The sequence below is a fragment of the Mus pahari genome, chromosome 8 (genome assembly GCF_900095145.1).
Source record: "Mus pahari chromosome 8, PAHARI_EIJ_v1.1, whole genome shotgun sequence".
Taxonomy (NCBI): Eukaryota; Metazoa; Chordata; class Mammalia; order Rodentia; family Muridae; genus Mus; species Mus pahari.
The window spans coordinates 93,408,527-93,429,539 of record NC_034597.1 but is presented as its reverse complement, the minus strand read 5'-3'; the positions used below and the strand labels follow the sequence as shown (position 1 = coordinate 93,429,539).

At 36.4% G+C, this 21,013-nt stretch overlaps 1 protein-coding gene across 8 annotated transcripts in view; it reads left to right on the top strand.

The window, feature by feature from the left end:
• Window positions 1–21,013, top strand: part of Rbm26 (RNA binding motif protein 26) — a 66,547-nt gene that overhangs the window by 11,564 nt on the left and 33,970 nt on the right. For 4 of the 8 annotated variants that reach the window (XM_029541936.1, XM_021202850.2, XM_029541937.1 and 1 more), the window contains exons 2-11: window positions 4,146–4,264; window positions 4,771–4,907; window positions 7,856–7,944; window positions 8,761–8,978; window positions 9,805–10,065; window positions 10,804–11,043; window positions 11,460–11,600; window positions 11,932–12,087; window positions 18,282–18,393; window positions 19,700–19,859. In XM_029541936.1, the coding sequence (XP_029397796.1) occupies window positions 4,146–4,264; window positions 4,771–4,907; window positions 7,856–7,944; window positions 8,761–8,978; window positions 9,805–10,065; window positions 10,804–11,043; window positions 11,460–11,600; window positions 11,932–12,087; window positions 18,282–18,393; window positions 19,700–19,859 (1,633 nt within the window). The remainder of the gene's footprint in view (window positions 1–4,145; window positions 4,265–4,770; window positions 4,908–7,855; window positions 7,945–8,760; window positions 8,979–9,804; window positions 10,066–10,803; window positions 11,044–11,459; window positions 11,601–11,931; window positions 12,088–18,281; window positions 18,394–19,699; window positions 19,860–21,013) is intronic. The other 4 variants (XM_029541938.1, XM_021202852.2, XM_021202853.2 and 1 more) reach the window with 1 other exon arrangement.

Below are 21,013 nucleotides of genomic sequence, written 5' to 3'. Positions count from 1 at the left end.
AGAGAGAGAGAGAGAGAGAGAGAGAGAGAGCGCGTGTGTGTGTTAGAGTTAAAGGACATCATGTGGGAGTAAGTTATTTCCATGTGTTTTTCAGGAAATTAATCTGTATGTAAGCTTCAATGACAGTGTCCTTACCTGGTATACATCTGGCTGGTACCAATTTAAGTGAAAATATTTTCAGAATGATTTTGGAAGCAGTATTAGAAAACTTGGGTGTCAGTGTTTTGGACAGAATCTCTTCATTGCTCAGGCTGGTTAAGAGGAAGATGACTTTGAATTTGTCTCCCTCCTTCCTTCCCTCCCTCCCTCCCTCCCTGCAGTTCTGTGACATAGGCTTCTTACATGCTGGGCAAGCAGGCTACAAACTGAGCTTTCTCTCCAGTGCTTGCCTTTTTCTATTTTAGTCTACAGAGCCACTCACCTTGGATAATTGTGCCTTTTCTTCTTGACTTGACAAAATGCTCCCTAGCCTTTTCTTTTCTTGAAAAGACTGGATTATGTCTTACTTTTTTTTTTTTCGTAGTTAAGTAGAAGGTGGCCTAAGGGAAACACTCTTCTTTGTGTGTGAATTGGGATAAAAGCTAATATATATCTAGAAATGGAGCTTTGCTTTTGATTTGCTGTGGTTTCAAGGATTCAGAGTTGTGGCCTTGTTGGAGAGAAGTGTCACTGTGAGTGGGTTTTGATTTTTCAAAAGATTTGCACCATTGTTATTGTATAAGTTTTATGATGAGCTTCAGCAATGAGTAGATTCAATGAAAACTGTAAAACATTGAATAAGTTGAAAAAACAATAGAAGATAGAAAAAACAATAGAAGATAAAAAGTCCTTGAGTTATAGATGGAACAATGTTATTGTAAAAATAGACAAAAAGTAAAGTTTCCATTTAATATAATAGCCATCAAAATTCCATTGGCATTTCTTGTAGAACTAGAAGAAAAAAACCCACAGTTCATATGGAAGCAAAAAAGATACTGACATGTTAGAGCAACTTGAGGTAAAAGGGAAAAATGGAGGTATAATAATACCTCATTTAAAATTATACTCAGAGCCACAATCAACAACAAAATCCAGTGTGGTCTGTACAAAGGCCAGCCTAGACAGCTGGGGCCATCCGATCTCTAACAAAGGTGTTAAAGCATTTGGCTTAAAAAATACAGCCTTTTCAATATAGGGAAAGCTGATTATCCATGTGAATAAAACAAAGACATACTAGAGAAAAACACAGGGAAGTTACTTCAAGATCTAGGCATAGGCACCAGTTTTCTGAGAAGGATAAGGAAAAATTGATGCCACTTGTATCTGTGGGATTAATATACTGAATATATAAAGAACTCAAACCACCAAACATCAGAAAAATAAATAATCCAGTCAGTAATTGACAAGTGAATTGAACAGTTCATAAAAGAAGTGCAGACTTCTTGGTTCACTGAGATGATAGCAAGCAGCTGCTTCCTGCTTTTGACAGAACTGTCTACCACTATACCCTCCCACCATAATACTCTGTGTAACTAATGTAGAAAAGGAGTACTGAGAAGTGGGGTTGTTGGTATAAGAAATCTTATCATGAGATTCATAAACCTTGTGTGCAAACGCTAAGTTATTTAGCAATAAGATGAACAAATTTAAATCATTTGCTAAAACATGGGTGGGACTGAAGAACGTGTATTAAGTGAAGTAAGCTGAATCCTGGAAGAAATTATTACTACCTTTCCGTATGATTTAGAATCTACATTTAAAAACCAAGCATGAAAGTAGGAGGGCAGTATCTGGGCAAAGGGAGGAGACTAGAAAGCGTGTGAGGAGGGGGCGGAGTAAATAGACTCAAATTGTACATTAGGCAAATTTGAAAGCGTCGTAGTGAAATCTACAATTAATATATCTAAAAAGTAGATTTTGATGGTTATTTAAACTATATTTTATAATCTTATTTTGTAATGCAGGTGCTTCATAATTCTTAATGAATAGCCTTTATTGTAAGTTAATTATATACAAATATTTTTGCTTTTTAAATTGAATAATAGGTATAATAAGCTATAGTAATTAAATTTCATATGTGTTATGACTTTTGCAATGAAATTTGTGTTTTGAAAGATTCTAAGTATAGAATATAAAATGACTTGCTGCAAATTAGATATTTTTCATGAATATAAAATAAAAAGTTGGCCAGAATAGATGTGGTTTTATATCTATGCTTTAAGCTATTGAGTTACTATATTTAAGTTTTAATTTCTAGTCCAGGTAACCTCCAGCTTCTCTTTGAAGATTATTGAAAATGGAAGCTGCTCTCCATTAGCAGTCTTCCACTGAAATTCTAAAAGGGCCAGGATAGTTGAACAGACAAGCATCTTTTAAAAATATTGTAGTGGAACACAGTTTTCTGTACTGTCATGCCATTTTGAAAATCCTACATCATAAGTTAAAATTCAAATATAAGTATTTTAGAGGATTGCTTGCAGCTTTTATTTTAGGCTCAGTCTGATTCAAGTTTAAATTATTAAGACATTAAAGAATTGTATGAAATTTCTCCATTTCTTTTAATCTCTCACTTGATGTATACAGATTTCTCTTTACCTATCTAGAAGAGATTACTGCTCTTAGTAGCTACCCCTATGCTTTCTTTTTACATTTTTCAAAATGCTTATTATTTTGTGTACATGTGTATGCATACATTTGCTATTGTGTATGCATGGCAGTCAGAGAACCACTGAGTTATCTTTACACACAGCACCTGTGGGCCTTTCTAACTCCACTATTATTAAAAATAAAAATATTGTCTGTTGTATTAAGGCATATTTAGATATTGATGAAATTTTATTTTTAGGCTTTTAAGTAATTTTGTAAATGACTATATTAATCTAGATCATTTGTCAAAGTCATTGAAGCTATTACTCTCATGGGAAATTCAGAGATTTTTTTAACACGTGGTTTTCTTTCTTTTTTTTAAAGAGATTTATTTATTTTATTTACACACACACACACACACACACACACACACACACACACACTGTAGCTGTCTTCAGACACACCAGAAGAGGACATCAGATCCCATTACAGATGGTTGTAAGCCACCATGTGGTTGCTGGGAATTGAACTCGGGATCTCTGGAAGAGCAGTCAGTGCTCTTAACCACTGAACCATCTCTCTAGCTCCAAAAATCAGATGTTTTATGCTCACTTGCTCCATTTCACTGGGATCTTTCTTTGGTATCAGCGGTTTTCCCACCATGGGCTCTTTCTGTTGGCCTCTCCTGGCTTGGGCTATCTTTTCCCCATATAGTCATGCACTGTGCTTGCTCAAGTTCTGAGCCTTGCAAGAGGTCAGCCACCATGTGGGTAATAGGAGTCAGCCTGTGACCCTCTGGAAGAATGACCAGTGCTCTTAACCACAGACCTAGTTCTCTAACCTAAAGTAAGGTTTGAAAGGAAGTTTTTATACAGTTTCTCATGTACTATTAAAATGCCCCCGCCCCTGCATTCAGATTACAACTAACTTTTTAACTAAGTTTTTGTTAGAAATGGAAGTAGTTTTATGAGAAATATTGATTTATTGTAATTGAGTAGCAAGTTATCCAGGAACTTAGCAACAAAGCAGGCATTTATAATCTCAGTTTTATAGGTCAGTTATTTAGGATTAGGTTGGTTGGATATTTCTGTCTTCTCATTGAATTGTGATCAGGACCTTTGTTAAAGATAAAATGTAGGTTCTCTTGGGACTTCAGGATTTGCTTGGAGGCTTATTACATGTATTGCTTGCAAGTTTGCAAGAATCCTTGCTTTCACAGGGGTCACATATCAGATTATTTTGCATATCAGATTTTTACATCAAGATTCATAACAGCAAAATTACAGTTATGAAGTAGCAATGAAAATAGTTCTGTGATTGGCGGTCACCATAGCATTAGGAACTGTACTAAAGGGACGCGGCATTCGGCAGGTTGAGGGCCCGTCGTCCCAGTTGTCTCTTCATTCTGAAGAGTGTGCTTACGCAGTGGTAGTACTCTTTCCTGACAAGACTTTTATGTTGTCTCTCATTTTTCTCTAATGCCAGTGATTTTCATTAGTAGGTTCATGGTTTTAGTTTCATATTTAATGTGATGTTTATTAATCTGAATGTTTACTCAGCATTATTTTCTTTTTCTTTAGCTGTGATGCCGATCCATCAGCCCTAGCAAAATATGTTTTGGCTCTGGTAAAAAAAGACAAAAGTGAAAAAGAATTAAAGGCGTTATGTATTGATCAGCTCGATGTATTTCTTCAGAAAGGTAATACCTTTGGTTTTAAAGTATTATTTGAGTAAATTAAAGGTCTAGTAACAAAGCTTTTAGATGTAACAAAGTTGAATATATATATATTCTTAATTATATGCTTTCTCAATATGTTTTGTGCTCATTTTATTACATAATAAGAAAGTGACCAGCTAATAATTAAGACAGTGCTAAAGAAACTTCTTAGAATGTTGTATAGGACATGTTTTCAACTTTTGTTTGTTGTACTTTTCCCACATGTAGAAATGGCTAGTATTTGTGTCTGTATAGTCCACGTGCTGCTAGTCATTCATCACAGAGTAGTCTTGACTGGAAGCAGCTGGCTGCCAGGCTTTTGTCGTTCTCCTCTTGAAACTGTATGAATGATTACCATGGAGCTTGTACATTATATGCTGCTTGGCAGGCTATTGGTCAGGGTAGTAAGAAGCTTGATGGGTAGAATTGGGGAATTATGATCTTAGTAAATATCTTTTGATCTGCGAATCTTTTGGTTTTATTTTTAGAGACACAAATATTTGTTGAAAAACTTTTTGATGCTGTGAATACAAAGAGTTATCTACCTCCTCCAGAGCAGCCATCGTCAGGAAGCCTGAAGGTAGACTTTCTTCAGCACCAAGAAAAAGATATAAAAAAAGAAGAGGTGAGAATTTGTTGTACTGTGTTGGTTCCTTAATTTCCCAGAAGAAATAATCAGTTGAGTTTTTGCTTCTGAATTTTTCTATTAGGTGTCCTAAATACCTGTTCCTAAGTTCAGGGACTTTTCTAGGAGTACTTATGGAAATCAGAATTTAGTTATAATCATGGCTATGATCTATTAATGCAAAAGAATTTAAAGTTAACAAAGAAAAATGGTTTAAGAGAGGAAATCTGGTGGAAAACAAGTGCAAATGTCTAGATTCAGTGGGGTCACATAGGGTTGTTCTCAATGGAGTAGAAATGACCATCCTTAAGACTGTTTGAAAGTTTTTAATTGTATTTTATAGTCTGTATTTATATTTGCTTGATAACCTTAATAATTTAGATTTTTCTCTTTGTTAAAAATCAAGGTGACTGAGGACAGTTGTGCCAATGAAGACAGTTGCTGGCCTTCACACTGTAACATTTTCTTTTCAGATAGTTTTAGTTTAAATAAGTCTTGGTTTGATTGGAACTTGAAGTGTAGACTAGGGTGACCTCTGGCTTGCTGAGAAATCTTTTGGCTCTGCCTCTTCATGCAAGTGTATGTCACCAACACCTGACCCAACCCATCCTTTTACAAATTTTATTATTTTTAATGCTATTCACTCTTGTGTGTCTGTGTGAGAATTTGCATGTCAGTGCTAGTGTTCAGGAACAGATCTCCTGAAGTCGTAGGTGGTCCTGAGCTGCCTGACATGGTGTTGGAACCAGGCTCAGGTCCTCTAGAAGGCCAGTATTTGCTGGTTAACCACTGAACCACCTCTTTAGCCTTCCATACCAATCTTTACTAGACCTTTTGCTCTCTGTGTAACCACTCCATGATATTGAAAATATTAATTTAAAAGTTTTATATAACTGTGAAAGAAAAATGTTACAGGTTATAGTGAGGAACAAGTGAAATGTATATATAAAATTGGTATACTGCTTGGCACATGGCACGTTGTTAGTAAATGATAGTGCCATTACTGTTGGGTGATCCTTGTACTATTGGAGAAGTAGATGTGACTCTTGATTTTTCTCCTTCCTCATAGTCTGTTCTCCGAGTATATAAGCAATACAACTTACTGTATAATGTGTAATAATTATCAAAATTATTTTTTATCTATCTGAATGTATGTATATATTTTTATACACCTGCTTACATACAACCCACTTCACTCTGCAGGAGGGGGTCATAAATACACTTGTATAACGTTTGTAATACTTGAAAAGTGTAGTGAATACAACGTAAGGAGGACACGATTGTACTGATCGCCACTTTGCCCATATGGAGGAGACATAAGATGATTAAAATTTTGCCTACCGGTAGAAGTTTGGGTTGCTTGCAGTTAAATTTATGTTTGTATTTACTGAAAATTTATGAATATTTACATATACACATACATATGGAAAGAGAGTGTATATTGTGAGAGTGCGGTCAACCAGCACATGAGGTGACATCCTATGTCAGCTTCTAAAAGTATAGGCATGTCACTATATCTAGATTTCAATTATATTTTAATTCTCAAAAACTCTTGAGTCAACTCTGGACCTTGCTCCAGTGCATGGTGATGGCCACAAGGGCTTAATATCCTGTCTTTTGCTAAAGTAATCCTTTATTACAGTTTTTTGACAAGTTGTTGAAGGTTTTTGTAATGAGCTTTTAGAATTATCAAAATTTCACACAGCATGGAAGTACTGAAAGTTTCTATTTGGGCATGTATTATGGACTGTTGCACTCTGTGTGTGTGTGTGTGTCTAATATGCTGCTGTGTATGTTTGTAGGATGGAATGTTAACAACATGTTTGCTTGAAAGAATACATTGTGGCAAATGGAAGGGGGGATGTACCAGGAGATGGAAGGTTTATGATAGCAGCCCTGGAAGCTGAGGTAGAAGGGCTCTGAGTTTCAGACCAGCCTTGAAACTTAAGTCCAAGTCCTAAATAAAACTGCAGCAGATAGATTTTGTTAGTACTAGGTTTTCTATGGATTGACAAGAGAATTTGAAGTGGGTATGAAGAGAAAAACAATTGATAGGATTGTACAAATTGTTGAAAGAAGTATTTCTCCAAGTTAGACTTTTCACAGGTTTCTGTTTCATTAATTCATATAGTGTTTATTTCATATCTGTGGGTGTTTTGTTTTGTTTTTGTAGATGCTGGGAAGAAGGCTGACATAAACTTGGATATGTGTACTTATAGATTGTCTGTATCAGGATTTTTTTTGTTCTTTAAGTACACAATCTTCAAAGACCTGGCATATTTACAGAATCTGTTAACAATATCTGGAATTTGTTGAATTTCTAAATTATTTCTATGGAAAATTATGTCCTATGGAATCAGTCTTGTGGAACATATTTGGATAGTGTAACAATGACTAAAGGCATATCCTTGTAGTTGCTTTCTAGTAGCTATAAAACAGGAATAGAGACCTCTAGGGAATAGTCTGTAGCTGACAGAGAGCTGTTTGATTTTTGCATATTTTTTGTGTGTATTTTCTTTTTTAAATCACTTGATTAGTACTAATATGTTTTCTGATCTATGATGTGAGATCAAATCCAGAAAATATCATGAATATATATATATATATATATATATACACACACACACACACACACACATATATATATATATTAGGCTTTTGAAACAAGGAATAAAATTGGCTTTTATATGTAAAAACAAAGACATTTAACTTAAAATATCTTCTTGTTACTATTATCTAAAGTAAGAATCTCTGAATTTATTATTCATTTTAAGTTCACCAGTTACAGCTACAGGGTTGTATTTGGCAGAGAAATTAGTTTTGCTTGAATATTTGTGATGATAATTTTGTGTCTATTATAAATTAAGCTTAATATTAACTGAAATAGTAACGTAACAGAATTACTGCTGGTAAAGTTGTCCAATTTTTTTTTTTTTTTTATATATTAGCTCACAAAGGAGGAAGAGCGAGAGAAGAAGTTTTCCAGAAGGTTGAATCACAGTCCTCCCCAGTCAAGCTCCCGATACAGAGATAATAGGTGATTTGTCGAAACAGCCTTAAAGATTGTAGTTTTATTATTTAGACTGACTACAGCCTTAAAGATTGTAGTTTTATTATTTAGACTGACTATATTTTCCAAAGGAGCAAATAATACTTACATTTGCTTTGTCCTTTTGGATTTTGGGGTTGGGGTGCGGGGAGACAAGACTTTGCCAGTTGGGTAGCACACAACTTCTGGCAGATCCTGCCTCTGCCTCCTGAGTGCCAGGATCACATTGCAGGTACACTCCAGCATAACACCCAGCTCTGCTACTCTTTGATTGGTCAAGGGAAATAGAGCTAGGTCCTTTATGTGCTGTGAGTGATATTTTTAGAACAGTACTTTTTATATTAATTGCTATTGTTACTGCTAAGTAACAGTGACTCTTAGTGAGAAATTTTATTTTGGGCTTTTTTTTTTTTTTGGATTTTCGAGACAGGGTTTCTCTGTATAGCTCTGGCTGTCCTGGAACTCACTTTGTAGACCAGGCTGGCCTCGAACTCAGAAATCCACCTGCCTCTGCCTCCCAAGTGCTGGGATTGCTTTTCTTTTTTATAACTTTTATGAAGTTACATTTATTATATCTTAGAGAGTGTCATTTATATACAAAGATTTAAAGTGGTAACACTTCAAATAATGACTCTAGAAGGAATGTTTGGGGAGGAGGGGAGAGATGAATGTCCATATTCAAATTAGAAAAGGGTAATATAATTCCCTAAGTTAGAGCACAGTAAATATATGTACATGTTTATAAATAAACAGTATATGATAACAAGTAACATATGTTACTGTGTATGTTATATATTTTTTTAGAAGCCGTGATGAGAGGAAAAAAGATGATCGCTCTCGAAAAAGAGATTATGATCGAAACCCTCCTCGAAGAGATTCATACAGAGACCGGTATAACAGAAGGCGAGGGAGAAGTCGCAGTTACAGCAGGAGTCGAAGTCGAAGCTGGAGTAAAGAGAGGCTTCGTGACAGGGATAGAGATAGAAGCAGGACGAGGAGCAGAAGCAGGACTCGAAGCAGGGGTTTGTAATCCACTCATTTGTGATTTGGTTGCAGTTCTTTACTGGGAAAACCTGTGCTGCTTGATGTATTGTCTTTTATATTATTATTTTTGAGAATGCCTTTTTTTCTTTCTTTTGGAGACAGGTTCTCAGTGTATAGCCTGGCTGTCCTAGAACTGGCTATATGCACCAGGGTATCCTCAAATATCCAGAAATTTGCACATTTTTGCCTGGGTACTGGGATTAAAGACATGGCCCTCTTGGATTCTGTGAATGCTTTGTTTTAAAGATTTTATTATTTATTTTCAAGACATGATCTCTCTATATCTGGTTGTCCTGGAATTCACTACATAAACCAGGTTATATGTGCACAAATCTAGCTCGCCATCCTCTGGAGCAGAGCCAGCATAACATAGGCCACACTATTGAAGTAAACTAACACTTGCTGCTTCTGTAGCAATCAGCAGTGGTGGGCCTCCTCCTGCATCCTTCTCTCTCTATGCTGGAATATTGACTGGCTTGATTTGCAGGCCAGTAGTCTTAGGAATGCAATGGACTTGTCCTGTCCAGAAGACAGTTTTCATCAGGCGTCCCTTATTTTTGGTTCTTAATAATCTCCTTGAGTTTTGACTCCTACAACCTTTCTGCCTCCAATGTTCTTGAATCTTTTGGAGGACGGCTGTGATGTAATTGTCCCAGGGAGGACCGAGCACTTCACAGTCACTTATTTTCTGCACTTTGATCAGTGAGCTATGAAGTAACTTTTAAAAGGAGAATATTTGTGGAAAGTTTGTACTGTTTTTTCTTTTAAGAAACATTTTTACAAGTAATTTATATTTTATTGCAGAAAGGGACCTGGTAAAACCTAAATATGACCTGGATAGAACAGATCCGTTAGAAAATAATTATACACCAGTCTCTTCAGTATCTAATATTTCATCTGGCCACTATCCTGTACCTACTTTGAGCAGCACCATTACCGTAATTGCTCCTACTCATCATGGTAATAACACTACCGAAAGTTGGTCTGAATTTCATGAAGACCAGGTTGATCACAACTCTTATGTAAGGCCACCAATGCCAAAGAAACGGTGTAGAGATTATGATGGTAAGTCACATAACTGTTTTTATGATGTATTTTTCTTGTAATTTTGCCTAATTTATTTTGTATGTATGTATTGTACATATGTTTTATACAAGTTTCATCCTAAAGTATTTGTTTAGATTGTATAATTATTCATAAGGAATTTACCTATGATATTGGAAAGGAGAGATTACTTTGAATTCCATAATATCATCTTCCACTGCTATTAACAGTTTAGATTGTGTTTAATGTTGGACTAAAAGAGTCAATACCATCTAAGTTACTTTTCAAAGAATATGCTTACTTTAATGTTTTTGATTAAACCATTCTTTAGAAATCAGTGATTATTGACATATATTTAGAACCCATGTAAGTTTTTTTCAAAGAGAATCAAAGATCTTTAAGGATTTATTATAAAAGATTATGTTTAATACTGAAATCATAGTTGCAGTATGGTTTTAGTATTAAATGAGATAGTTAAGTAATTGGTGTATTATATAATGAGGCATATTTGCCAAAAGTTCTATGTATTTGTTATTTTACTTACTGAGTATACATATTTCAATTTTCTTTTTGTATATGTTTAGAATATTAGTTGATAATAGCTTATATTATTAAGAATGAAGAGATCTCTTATAAAATGTAAATTATAATTTTGCCCAATACTAAATATAATCTTATTTTTTATATCATTTGTAAGCTCAGAGATAGTTTATATTTCCAGAGTCTTTTGCATTTATTTCTAATGATATTTACTTACAGAAAAGGGGTTCTGTATGAGAGGAGACATGTGTCCTTTTGATCATGGAAGTGACCCAGTAGTTGTAGAAGATGTGAATCTGCCAGGCATGCTGCCTTTCCCAGCTCAGCCACCTGTTGTTGAAGGACCACCTCCTCCGGGGCTGCCTCCACCTCCTCCGATCCTTACACCACCACCTGTGAATCTTAGACCCCCTGTGCCACCTCCAGGTCCATTACCACCCAGTCTGCCACCTGTCACAGGTCAGAAGATAGATTTGTTTCCCACTATTCATTATTTGTTCACCTAAAGTCTTTTTGTTCATGCTCATCTTTTTAAGCAGTTTGTAAAGTAGGCCTGTACATGACTGGTAGAAACCAAGTGTACTGCCATTTGCATGACTCAGCCTTTAGTAAACTAGTTACTGTGCTAAGAGCCTGTGAATTATATACATTCTGATAATAATCTCCCTGCCTTTAGTCCTTCCTAGTTTACATCAAACCTGTTTTGTAATAGATTTAAAAGAATATTTACCATAAAAAAGCTAGCTTACTTGTTAAGAGCTTGTTCTTTGTAGAAAACATTTTAGCTTGATAAAAGAATATCAGGTTTGAATGTATAATAATTTATTTTGTTTGTTTGCTTTCAGATGATATTTCTTATTCTTTGGTTTTGACAGGACCTCCTCCTCCACTTCCTCCTTTGCAGCCATCTGGCATGGATGCACCACCTAACTCTGCGACCAGCTCTGTCCCTACTGTAGTAACAACTGGCATTCATCACCAACCTCCTCCTGCTCCACCCTCTCTTTTTACTGCAGGTGCAGTTTTGGCCTCCTCTAAATTTCACAATGCAGTTTTAGAGCAAAGCTTTAAAAAATACCTAGTGAATTAAAAATAAGGAAAAAAATTCTCACTAAAATTATACAGTGAAAACTGGAATGGATGAATTAATACTAAATCACCCAATTACGAGGATATTTTGGAAGACATCTATTGGTTTTGTTTTTTGTTTCTTTGTTTTGATTTATAGAACTACTATATGTTTAAAAAAACATTAGTTGTATGTTGTTTATTAATAATTATATTGCTTTTTCTATTATCAGTGTTTAAGTCACCAAGTGTTTTTTTATAATTGTTGTTTAATTACAGTTTTTGTGTTACCAGATACATACGATACAGATGGCTACAATCCTGAAGCCCCAAGCATAACAAACACTTCCAGACCTATGTACAGACACAGAGTCCATGCACAGAGGCCCAACTTGATAGGACTAACATCAGGTGACATGGATTTACCGCCTAGAGGTATTATGATCAATCTTTTCTTATTTTCACGAAAGCAGGATGGGGTGTGGTTTAGAAGTAGAATGTTTGCTTATCATGCACAAAGCCCTGGGTTGATCTCTATCAAAACAAACAAATAAACAAACAAACAGAAAAAGGAGGAAAGCATTAAGAACGGTTGATGGTCTTGCTCACTTGATTATTTAGTTTGTCATGAGTATCATATTTATGAAATTCTCTGGTAATTATGTATTTCCTAGATACCTTATTTATTTCTTATGTTTTATTTGTGATCTTACTAGTTCACCTAAAATTGGAAATTAACCCGTGGGTCATGACCCCTTTGGCAAATTTCTGTCTCTAAAAATATTAACATTACAATTCATAAGAGTAAAAAAACCCTACAGTTATGTGGTAACAACAAAATAATTTTAAATGGTTAGGGATCATCACAACACAGGGAAGTGTATTAAAGGGACACAGCATTAGGAAGATTGAGAACCACTGATGAGTGTAATGATGAGAATATTCTTTTTTTTTTTTTTTTTTTATTTTTGGTTTTTCGAGGCAGTGTTTCTCTGTGTTGCCTTGGCTGTCCTGGAATTCACTCTATAGACCAGACTGGCCTCGAACTCAGAAATCTGCCTGCCTCTGCATGATGAGAATATTCTTAAAGCCTGTCCTAGTTTGGATAGTGAACTTATCTAAAACTCAAGCTCTTTGTGCAACTTTTTGTACTCTTGAGATCTTAAAATTTGACACTTACATTTTTAAGTAAAATGAAATAGGGGCTTGTAATTGACTCATCTTTTAAATTCTAGGAGAGACAGACTTTTTAAATTGTTTTAAAATGTTAAAAACTAAAGTTTAGATTTAAGCCAGGGCAGCAGAAATTTTTTACTAGCATCAAACTTTGGCTAGAGTTCCTATCAGTTTGAAACAGTGTAGCAGTTACAGGTACAGATTTTGATGAAAGGAGATGGAAAATTGTTAGACAAAATATTATGGAGGCAGAACTAGGTTTTTTATTCTTAATCATGCTATTTGAAACTATCTTGCACCCCAGTCTTCCCCTTGCTATCTTTTGAGAGACTAGAAACATCGAGACTCTGCAGTTGCATATAAATGTCCAGTTTAAGTAGCAGTGCCATTGTGGAATACTAAATCTAGGGTTACTTATAATTTGTAGGTTTGTTATTGTTATCTATTGGAATCTGTCAGATTCTGAATGTCTTCCTTATATATTTGAAAAGCATGTTACAGCAGGGTGTGAGGAACATTTTAATTCAAATTTATACCCTCTTTGAGGTATCACAGGATCTCTTCATATGTATTCTTTTCTGCAGACTTTTAAATTCTCCTTAAGGTAATTTAATAATTACCATCAGTAGGAAAGGAAGCTTTCTTCTGTATGTGAGACATACACATTGCCTATAATGGAAAAGTAGCCCCTTAAGATTATAGCTGTTTGTAATGTTTGTTCATTCTCTGAATTTCTCTCCCATGTTGGTTAGTTTACAAACAACTTCTTTCTTTGGGTCACTTTCGCACTTATAAAAAAATACATTTTTAGTTATGTATTTGCATGTGGGGGTGAGCGTGGGGGTGAGTGGAGGCCCGAGCAGTCAGTCAGAGGCTTTTATGTTAGTTCCTCTGATGCTGTGAGCTGCCTGATGTAGGTACTGAGTGCTGAACTCTGGTAGCAAGAATAGTACCCCCCCCCAAAAAAAAGCTGAGATACCCCAATTTTTTTTAAAGAAAAGTCTTACTAGTATTCCCTACTTTTACTGGTAACTCCTACAATAGTGTCTGAAGAACACTACTCCTGGAGGGTTTCCCACACCAAGTCAGCTTAGTAGTGTCTGCAGTAGATTAGGGACTGTCAGCGCCTAAGAGTCAGAAATCAGCAGTGTGTTTCCTTACTCTGTTGCCAGGGGCACACTGGTAGGCTTTGCTCCAATGGGGATCCCATATTTGTCCAAAGTGTTCATCAAAATCTCACTCATGCTTTGCTTTTTTGAATTGGCATAAATGAATTCTGCTACTGTGTAATAATATTTCTAAACCCAGGCTAGTGTCAGACTAATTATGATTGAGAGAAGAAAGAGAGATCACATCCTTTATATGTAAATTTTATCACAGCCATTTGCATTATGGTAATTTGAGCTCTTTGTGAATGTTGCAAGAAGTGCTTCCTGTAGAGAGATGAATGTACACTTATTTAGAACTATGAGTGCCTTTTAATACCATTTAGATAGACTGTATATTTTTGAGTGATGCTGTAGACATACATTTCACCTAATAACCTTGCTTTTTGTTAGTTGACTGAGGCACCACTTCAGTGGTGAGTGCCAGGTCTCCTTTCAGTCTTCTTTTTCATCCCCACATGTTCTTATCAGTCTCCTTTTTAGACTTCAAATTTCTCGCTCAGATTATGACAGATGCATAAAAAACTACAGTGTAATTATGTAACTATACATTTCTGGTAGTCTGACCATGGCGTTAGTTTATCATGTTAAATTTTAGTATGGGGCAATCATAAAATGAAAGCATTTTAGACCCTTTCCATTTAGACTATGGAATTCTAATAAATGACCTTTTTGCCCTCACAATTCTTGTTTTTTTTTTTTTTAAACTTTTAATTGATTTTTTTCGTGTGAATTTCACACTATGCACTTCCACCCCACTTGTTTCCCCATCTCTTCATATTTGCCCTTGCCCTTGCAACCTCCCCTCAAAATAAAATAAAAAATAAAAAGCAACAACAACAAAAAAGCCCATTTCCTCATGGAAGTAGTAACAAGTCACATTGTATCCCACAGTACACCCTTTTGTCCATATATCTTCGCTTCTAAATGTGCATTGCAATGGGTCTGATTTGAGAGCTCTGGCTCCTGTTATACTATCAACACTGGAGCCTCACGAGGATTCCTCTCACATATCCTGTTGTTACTCTATGTCATGGAGATCCTGCTGGTTTGGTTATGTAGGACTGGTCTCTTTATGCATTCCAGTAGTTCATAAGTGAGGTCGATGCAGCGGTGGGCCAACTCAGAGCCCTGAGTCAGGGCCTGGGTGACCTGAACTGGTCGGCCTGGCAGCTCTCCCACATCCATTTCACCAGGGTGAGTTCTCCAGCATTGCTCTGCTAGTTCACCCAATGCGTTCCCACTCTCATGCTGCAGTGGCAAGGTAGGCGAGGAGGTGGAGGGCATTTGTCCTCTGCTTATGACACTGCCCAGCAGATGAATGGCATAGCCAACTCCCAGTTCAGCAGTGTTCCTGCCATCAGTGTCAGCTCCACTCTGCTGCCTAGGTGAGGTGTAGGGCCTGCTTTCCTCTCTCCTGGGTGCTGTAGCAGGTAAAGGCTGGGCCCCTTTCTGCACAGCCTTTGCACACCAACATAAAACCAAGCCATCACCATGGACCAAGACATGGCCCTCAGTGGCAAGACTTCACCGTGGTCTCAGATGACATTGCAGGCTACTCACATCAGGCTCTCCAGGCCTGCATCTCCAGTTCTGCCTCTCTTCATAGTGCTCAAACCATTCTGCTTCTCTTTCTCTCCCATCTCTCCACCCCATAGTTGTACATCACAGTGGCTCCTGCTGCAGGCTGGTTATGCAGTGGACAGGCATCCGGAGTCTTCTGCCTGCACAGCATGATGGCAGGCGGTCCAGTCTGAGCCATTCTCCCGGCCCCATTTTGCCACGACTCTCATAATTCATTTTATATTTCTAAGGAAAAGTCCTGGATAGATGTTCCCACAGGAGGATATAGGCAAGAAGAGTTTAATAGATTAAGGAAACTAAATATTCAGTGCTGTCAATTTTATTCAGAAAAACAGTATAGAAAGGGCATTTGGTGGGGAGTGGTACATGTAGCTATTGGATACATTTGCTAATTGTTTATCATGAAGCACTTTATTTTTAATACTTTTCTCAAGTAAGTCTGAATGAGAAATAGAGATGTAACAAATGCTGGTCGAAAACACTTTATCGGGTTAGCTTTCAGATAACAAAAGTATGTTAAAGTGGAAAAGGATAACAGAAAGCTCAGAGTCTTCATAAAAGCCAGTGAGCTAAGTGTGGGTAGCAGGAATAAAACTAAGTCCTGTTGGAGCACTGCGAGTACTCTGCTACCCACAGACACAGCTTGCACACTGACCCTCACCAATGCTGGTGCCATCTTCTCCCACTATTGTGCTGTAGACGTGTAGGGTAAGTCAGTCAGCCAGAGACAGGGCATAGCTAAAGCATACACAGCAACTCAACTTCTTGTCTCAAAAGGAAGAAAGAGGTATAGGAGTTCACGGACAATAAAGACATTTGAAGAGTTTTAAAACAAGTCTAGACTGATCTAGGATAGCAGTATTGGGAACTGAGATTTATAGTTAACAGACTTGACTACATGATTCACTAAACGTGCTTAGAAGAAAATAATGTGAAGGCTGAATCAAATACAAGTTTCTGTGTTGGTAATTAGTAAATGATAATACCATTTTATATAAAAAGAATAGACTGGTAGAAAAATATGTTTAATTTTTTTAGTTTGGTTGTTATATGTGTAAGTCATGCGATTAGAAATATTTAAATTTAAAGTCTGAGCTCCACGAAGACAGCTGACTAGAAATTACTTATTCTATTCTTATCTGAAACTGTAAATATGGAGATAAAGAATGATAGAATGAACCACACTGAGTCCTGCATGGTTGACTAACACAGGCTCAAATAGCCTTTCTTGTTCATTCTCAGTTAAACACCCCCATACCCATGTTCCCCAGACTCCTGAGAAGCACTGTGAAAGATGAATGAGAGTAGATAAAGAAGGACATAAGGATTGTGGAGTGGATGAGGGAGCCACCTGACTGTAGGAGTCACATGGGTGACTGAAAATGCAGAGCTGGTGATATCTAAGAGGGGAAGCAGTAAAGAGCACCGAGTGTCTCTCGGAGGCCAGTTAAGAATGGAGAATTAGACTGGACAGGCGACTGAGTTGTTAACAGCACCTAAGGAAGGCTCTTGCAGAAGACAGGCTTGATTCCAGACCAGCAGCCACATGGGAGCTCACATTTGATACCTACTGCAGGCACCAGGCATATACATATATGCAGGCAAAGTATACATACACATACATAAATAAAAATCCCTGCATATTCATAGGTTTAAGTATCAAATAGTTTCCTCAATAACTTATTTTTTCCCCATGAACCAGTTTTGGGGGCAGCTGCCAATTTTCAGAGGATGAGTGGATGAATGAATGTGGTAAATCAAAAGTAGATATCTCTTAGGGACTAGCTGTGGGATATGTAGAGAGAAAATGGAGGAGAAACTTTCTGAAGTTTCCTTTGTAAATATGGAGTACTGAGAGCTGTAATATTAAGGGTTGCTGGGATGTCCCAGTGTCACAGGAGAGCTTGAAAATGGAAGAAAACAGGGAGCCTCTGACTTTATGTTTAAATAGGTAGCCAGAGAAATCTGGAAGTAGAAGCCCAGTTAAGACAATAGGTTAGGGCTGGTGAAATGGCTCAGTGGGTAAGAGCACCCGACTGTTCTTCCAAAGGTCCGGAGTTCAAATCCCAGCAACCACATGGTGGCTCATAACCATCTGTAACAAGATCTGACGCCCTCTTCTGGAGTATCTGAAGACAGCTACAGTGTACTTACATATAATAAATAAATAAGTCTTTAAAAAAAAAAAAAAAAAAAAGACAATAGGTTAAATATAAAGTAAGACAAGCTTGTCCTAAGATTGCTTTAGCAGAATGGGTGTAAAATATCAAGTAGGAGATGTTTATAATTCTCTGACACTACATTTCAATCTCGAATATTTCTTTTAAAATGTATTTCAATTATGTTAATATATTGCTATTTAAGCAGTACTTTTATAATTTGCTAATTTGCAGTGGTAGTTTGATAGTCTCAAGTTAACTTATTTTTATGCTTTTGTTTGTGGTGAGAGTGATGGCAGATTGGAGGACTGGCATAGATTTTTACCTTTAAACAAATAGACTATTATCACATTAATTTAGCACAAAAAATTTATTGAATCTTAGAGTTAAGTGTGAAATTAAAAATAAAAAGTATACCTGAAAAGACTAAAATTCTTTTGCCAATAAGATATATTTATTTTGGTAAAATATTTTCATAGGAATTTAAAGAAGTAGCTGAGATAAACACAAACTATTAAATATACTTTCTTTTGTTTTGACACAGAAAAGCCTCCTAATAAAAGCAGTATGAGGATAGTAGTGGATTCAGAATCCAGAAAAAGAACTATTGGGTCTGGGGAACCTGGAGTTTCTACAAAGAAGACATGGTTTGATAAGTAAGTTGACAAGGGACTGTTGAAGAATTTTGCTGTACATTGATTATTGCTATAAGATTAGAGACTATGTGATCTCTTCTCTTAAAAAAAGTTATGTGGACCATAGACTGTTCTCATTTACAATCTTGGTTATTTTCTAGAAACGTATGAGTTTGCTTTGGCAGTACAAAGCTGTTTTCTTGTAAAAGTGGTGTGATGGGGGACACAGCTTTTCCTTTTTCTACTTCCAGCTCTAAAAGAAATGGCCCTTCATACATGTTAGATGTGCTACTGAATAGAATAGGAGCTGCTTACAGGATGGGTTTGAGCCCTGCATCTTAGGAGGGAAGGATGGAGAGGGTCTGAGGGGAGACTTTTGTAGGCCCTTCCTGTCAGGAACTGCAAAGGGCTTTTCCCAGATGGAGAGGCTGAAGAGGCACTGAGTTAGTTGGTTAAGAAGAACTTTGGAGAAAGGGAGAAAATATTAGAGGTATGGCAGTACATTTACACATTTTTCATGTATGAAGGGAAGTTAGGGCTACAATGAGTAGTTTAGAAAGAGTAGTTTCTATAGCTGGTATTGTGATTGAATTTGTGATTTAAAGGAAAAGGGTGAAGTCATTGGATCGCAGGTATTATATTTTTCATGTACCAAAAGTATTATGTGTATTTCTAATTTCTCTGGCTGGGTGGTGGTGGCTCACACCTTTAATCCCAGTACTGGGGAGGCAGAGGCGGGTAGATCATTGAGTTCAAGGCCAGCCTGATTTTCCTAGTGAGTTCTAGGACAGCTAGAGCTACATAGAGAAATCCTGTCTCCAAAAAAAAAAAAAAAAAAAAAAAACCAAAACAAACAAACAAAAAAAAAACCAGAAACAAACAAAAAAAGCAAACAAAAGAGAATCCCAAAACTGATAACAGGTTCAGGTGTCATCTTTATATTAATAAGTAAAATTAACAAAAGTCTTAAAATGAAATACCTTTCAATAAGCTGATTTCCAGAATAGAACAAGATTTGTACATATATTTTTGCTAAATGCAGATAGTAGTACCTTTTTTGATGAAAATAACAGAAAATGAAAAGTGTAGAAATAAAAAGGGATGTAGTGAACCTTCTCAGGTGGCTTCCATGAAAGATACCAACACTACTAATTTGGAAACTGTTGTTTCAAGGAAAACTTTAAATTTTTTCATTGACTAGTACTTCCAGTTTTGGGGAGAAATTGATTAAATTAAAGACATCCATTTTACATGTAAAATGTTATTCCTTTGTAGTAGTTGGGATCAGTTTTATAAATATATTGATCAACTTGGTTTTTGCTTACAGACCAAATTTTAATAGGACAAACAGCCCAGGTTTCCAGAAGAAGGTTCAATTTGGAAATGAAAATACTAAACTTGAACTTAGGAAAGTTCCTCCAGAATTAAATAATATCAGCAAACTCAATGAACATTTTAGTCGATTTGGAACATTGGTTAACTTACAGGTAAGAGTTTTGGAATAATATTGTCAGTAATTATTTAAAGAACTCTGAGAAAATGTACATAGAAAAATAGAAAATTTGTTCAAATTTTAAGATTGGGAAGTTGGAGCCAGGTGGTGGTGGCACATGCCTTTAATCCCAGCACTTGGTAGGCAGAGTCAGGCAGATTTCTGAGTTCGAGGCCAGCCTGGTCTACAAAGTGATTTCCAGGACAGCCAGGACTACACAGAGAAACCCTGTCTGGAAACAAAACAAAAACAGAACAAACAAAACGATTGGGAAGTTGAGCATTGTGTTAGCATTGTATCTGTTACTATGATGAAATACCTGAAGAAGGCTAACTTATAACTTATACTGGGAAAGAGATACTAACAATGAAGTGATGCTGTTTGTTTGGTTTCTGATTAACGACTCCTGGTGTGTCAGAGATGAATTCAGTGGTCAGACTGACTCCTAAACAGTTTTCTCTCATGAGAACTCAGGGATCCATGAGAACTTGTGTCTTATTTAGGGTTATTGTTGTGATAAAATAACATGACCAAAAACTACTTCATGAGGAAATGGTTTCATTGTCAAAGGAAGTCAGGACAGGAACTCAAGCAGAGCAGGTATCTGGCAGCAGGAGCCGATGAAGAGTTGGTGCTTATGGGTTTGCTCCCTGTGGCTTCATCAACCTGATTTCTTATAGAATTTAGGACCACCAACCCAAGCATGGGACCACCCACAAAGGGCTAGGCCCTTTTCTATCAACCACTACTTAAGAAAATGCCCTATAGGCTTGCTCACAGCCAAATTTTATGGAGGTATTTTCTTAATTGATGTTCCTTTCTCTGAGATGACTTTAGTTTGTTGTCAAGTTGATGTAAAACCACCTACCACACCTTTAAGTGCAGTTCCTCTAAATGATCTCATAACCTACCATTAGACCTCATTTCTTAAAGAAGTCACAGTATTTAACTAGCACTGCTGGAACAGATAACATGCTTTGACCTGTATTTCTTTGTTCTATAAAAGTGAAAAAATGTCAAGAAACTGCTTCTACATTGAAACCTAAATAAGTGTTTTCAGGCCATAGTTACAAAGATCTGGCCCCAGAATAAACTTTTCCCTTATTTCATTAAATAAGCAAGCAAATAAGCAAATAGGCACAAAACAAA